The 3,347-nt window shown below is 43.2% G+C and overlaps 1 protein-coding gene across 1 annotated transcript; it reads right to left on the bottom strand.

Moving 5' to 3' along the window:
• Positions 1–1,339: 1,339 nt before the first annotated feature.
• Positions 1,340–2,338, bottom strand: GPR12 (G protein-coupled receptor 12). The gene has a single exon (XM_066593522.1). The coding sequence runs from the start codon at positions 2,336–2,338 to the stop codon at positions 1,340–1,342; it is 999 nt and encodes a 332-aa protein (XP_066449619.1).
• Between the last annotated feature and the right edge of the window lie 1,009 nt (positions 2,339–3,347).

The raw sequence follows: 3,347 nt of genomic DNA, 5'->3' as shown, positions 1-3,347 counted from the left end.
CTACATTTAGATTTGCGCTTTTGTCTTCTCCCTTGCTTTTTTCCATGTTTGGGAATTCTAAGATTCGTGGTAGTGCCACCTAAAGTTAGCTATTCCGAGTCGCATTAGATTTGGTAACCACTTTTTAATATCTATCAAATGGGCAGTCTTTACCGCTCACTGTCAATGAATGATGTCTCGTTTGATTGACAATGAGTAGTGAAGACCACCCGTTTGACAGTTTCAAAGCCCCAGGAGATGAATCTAACATGACTCGGTAAGGGGGAGAGAAGAAAGGAAAGAAAAGCTGCAAAGCTATGCAGTCCTGCTGACCCGAGAGTGTGACACGTCCCTCTTTAAAGAGCCTTGACAATATAGAGACAGTTTTCTTCCATCTGCAGAAGAGCTAATTTGCATATTTTTCCCAGGAAGCATTGCCTGTAAGTCTCTGTACACCCACTTGATCCCTGCAGAAACAGTATTTCCACCCTAGAATTACATCACCCAGCCAACCAGTACCTTACTCTGTACTAACCAAGAGGAAGAACTCTGAAACAACTCTGTCCACAAATGGGTGTCTCAAGTTTGGCTGATAGTCCTAGTAATATTTCAAGTCTTTTAGGTGAGTCAGACATTGACTTACAGGGTAGCTACCTATAATGCATATATATGCATTAGAGAGACAGTTTTCTTCCTTCTGGAGGAGAGCTAATTTGTATTCATTTTCCCAGGGAGCATTGCCTGTAAGGCTCCTTACATCAGCTGGATCTCCACAAGAAGAACCAGCACCCCCTGATAACATTCATTAACTCAGCCCTTATCTACCTGGCTCTTCTGCGGGTGCACAGATTGCACATATGGTGTGTCCGTTCCCATATTCCTTGCTTGCTAATGTTTCATTGCCAATGTAGGAGCTCTGTCCAGGCTCATGTTGATGGACCAATCTGAAATGGGGCTTCTTCTATCAACAGTCATTACCACAGCTTTGAAATATATGTTCTAATGAGGACTTGAGGACCAGGCTTAGAAAACCACTGTTATAATTGCTGTACACTTACAAACAGGAACACATCAATTTCATAATTCTGAAAAACCACAAAACCTGAGTAATGACACCTCAGATAGTGTTACAACATTAGCTCTTTTAAATAGATATTGCACAATAGCGCCTTGACTTAATAAATACATTGATTTCCATTTATGAAATGGAGTGATCACTTTAATGCCACATCCAAGTGTTATTGAGCACATCAATCCCAAACGTATCTACACCATGGTATTCCCTTTTTTTTTGCGTATTTCGGTAAAATGAAGACTCCGCCTGACACATGAACACCAACTGTTTCCAGCTTATATATAATCATACGTCACTGGGTGACCTGGCTCTTTGAGACACACTAGGTGGGATACAACCACAGCAGATCAACCACAAAGCCTTCTGGATTTCCTGGTTCCGGAACGCATAGATGACTGGGTTGATCACAGAGTTGTATGTGGCTGGTAATAGTGTGGCGTAGGTATAGATGGAAGGATAGGTGTAATCTCCTATTAGTGAATATAGAGTAAAAGGCATCCAGCAGGCGGCAAATGTCCCCAGTATGATGGCCAAGGTGGACACTCCTTTGCGGGTGGTGACATAGTGAGAAGTAGCCAGGAAATGGTGCTGTAAGGCGATCTGATGAGCGTGCCTCATGACGATTTTGCAGATCTGAATGTACAATTGGAGCATAAGTGCAAACATAAGCAAAAAGGAAACCGAAAGAGCGGCAGCATTATTTTTAGTCAGCGGCCTGATGATGCTACAGGTTGATTCGTCCTTAAGGCAATTCCAGCCCATTATAGGCAACAGACCGACACAAGTAGATGCTCCCCATAGGAAAATAAGCATGACATAGGTGAAAGTAACTGTTCTTTCCGAGTTATATGTCAAAGCGTAATAGAGTGATAGGTAGCGATCAACCGTGATGGCCAACAAGCTGCACACCGAGGCACAAAAAGATGCGGCTATCAGTCCCACCGTGACGAGCTTTGCTGCTTCCGACTGAAGAAGATATGCAAAAATAAAATTGACTATTAGTCCCACACCTGCTAAGAGGTCCGCGAGGGCCAAACTGCCAATGAGAAGGAACATTGGGGCTCGAAGGCTTGGATTATGGAAGATGATAAGGACCACAATAGCATTCTCACAGGAGATTAAGGTTCCTGATGTGCACAGAACAATATCCCATGGGTTTACTATGAGCTCTGGCTCTAGCACAGGAATCAGGGAGGAGTCTGCAGCTGAGATATTCTCTGGAGAACTGGCATCTATAGGATCCTGAGGCAGCCAGCTTATATTAAGCTTCGTATCTTCATTCATTTTAACCTTCTTCAATAAAAAGACAAGGCTTTAATGCACCATAATAGAGCAGCGGAGAATGAGAACATGCAATCTTCTGCTACCCTGCCGGGTCTGACATATATCTATGCAATAAGGCAAACTAATCATTATTGACATTGTGGGGGAAAGATAAAGACATTCAGGATGACTGTGAATGGGACATCTAAAAGGATACACCAAAAATGCACCAGGATGCAACATTTATGCAGACTTCACAATGTATCCTGTATATATATATATATATATATATATATTGCCGATATAGAGATGCTCTGATGTACTTGCACAGTAGGTAAGGGTTTGGGCGTTTTTTCAAATCGATTTGATTGAGATAAATTGGGACAATCGATTTGACCCATGTGAGGTTCGCGAGCGGCAAATTAAAGCAATTTACTCATCATACGCTATGGGTTGGCAAATTTGAGTACTGGGCAGATCAGCGATTAAGGTTGATCAATCAATAAGATCTAATGTGTGATATATATATATATATATATATATATATATATATATATATATATATATATATATATATGAGTCAAGACTATATAGTCTGCACAAATGCATGAACAGAAAAATTGCAAAATTGCAAAAATTGCAAAACCCTTTTTGTCCGGTAATTCTACAAGCCATAGGTATGGATGACAGGATGCAGAAGATACATGCATGAGACCCCCTGGAGGAGGAGGTGGGGGCAGCGGCATACAAGGAGCATCTCACAATGTAGTCACCTTGAAATCCAATCGCTTGGTTTCCTGGCTGCTGATGTCCTATGGTCCTGAGACAGTACAGGTTGCCCGCTGGCCCTGCATCCTCTCCTCCTGCAGGGTGATGATGGCTTGTGGGGTCCTGGCTTCCTGCAGCAAGGGGGCTGCAGGTGGATGTATAGAGGGGGTCGGGCTGTCAGCTCCTCGCCGGGCGCACATAGCGATCACTGCTGCCGCCGCTGCTGCCTGCGAGAGGCAGAAGAGAATGAGCGTCGGGCACT

The sequence above is a fragment of the Eleutherodactylus coqui genome, chromosome 1 (assembly GCF_035609145.1).
Source record: "Eleutherodactylus coqui strain aEleCoq1 chromosome 1, aEleCoq1.hap1, whole genome shotgun sequence".
NCBI classification, from domain to species: Eukaryota; Metazoa; Chordata; class Amphibia; order Anura; family Eleutherodactylidae; genus Eleutherodactylus; species Eleutherodactylus coqui.
This window is presented reverse-complemented; position numbering and strand designations above follow the sequence as displayed.

Coding starts and splice junctions, on each gene's coding strand:
- GPR12 (XM_066593522.1), bottom strand. CDS start 2,338: ATGAATGAAGATACGAAGCTTAATATAAGCTGGCTGCCTCAGGATCCT.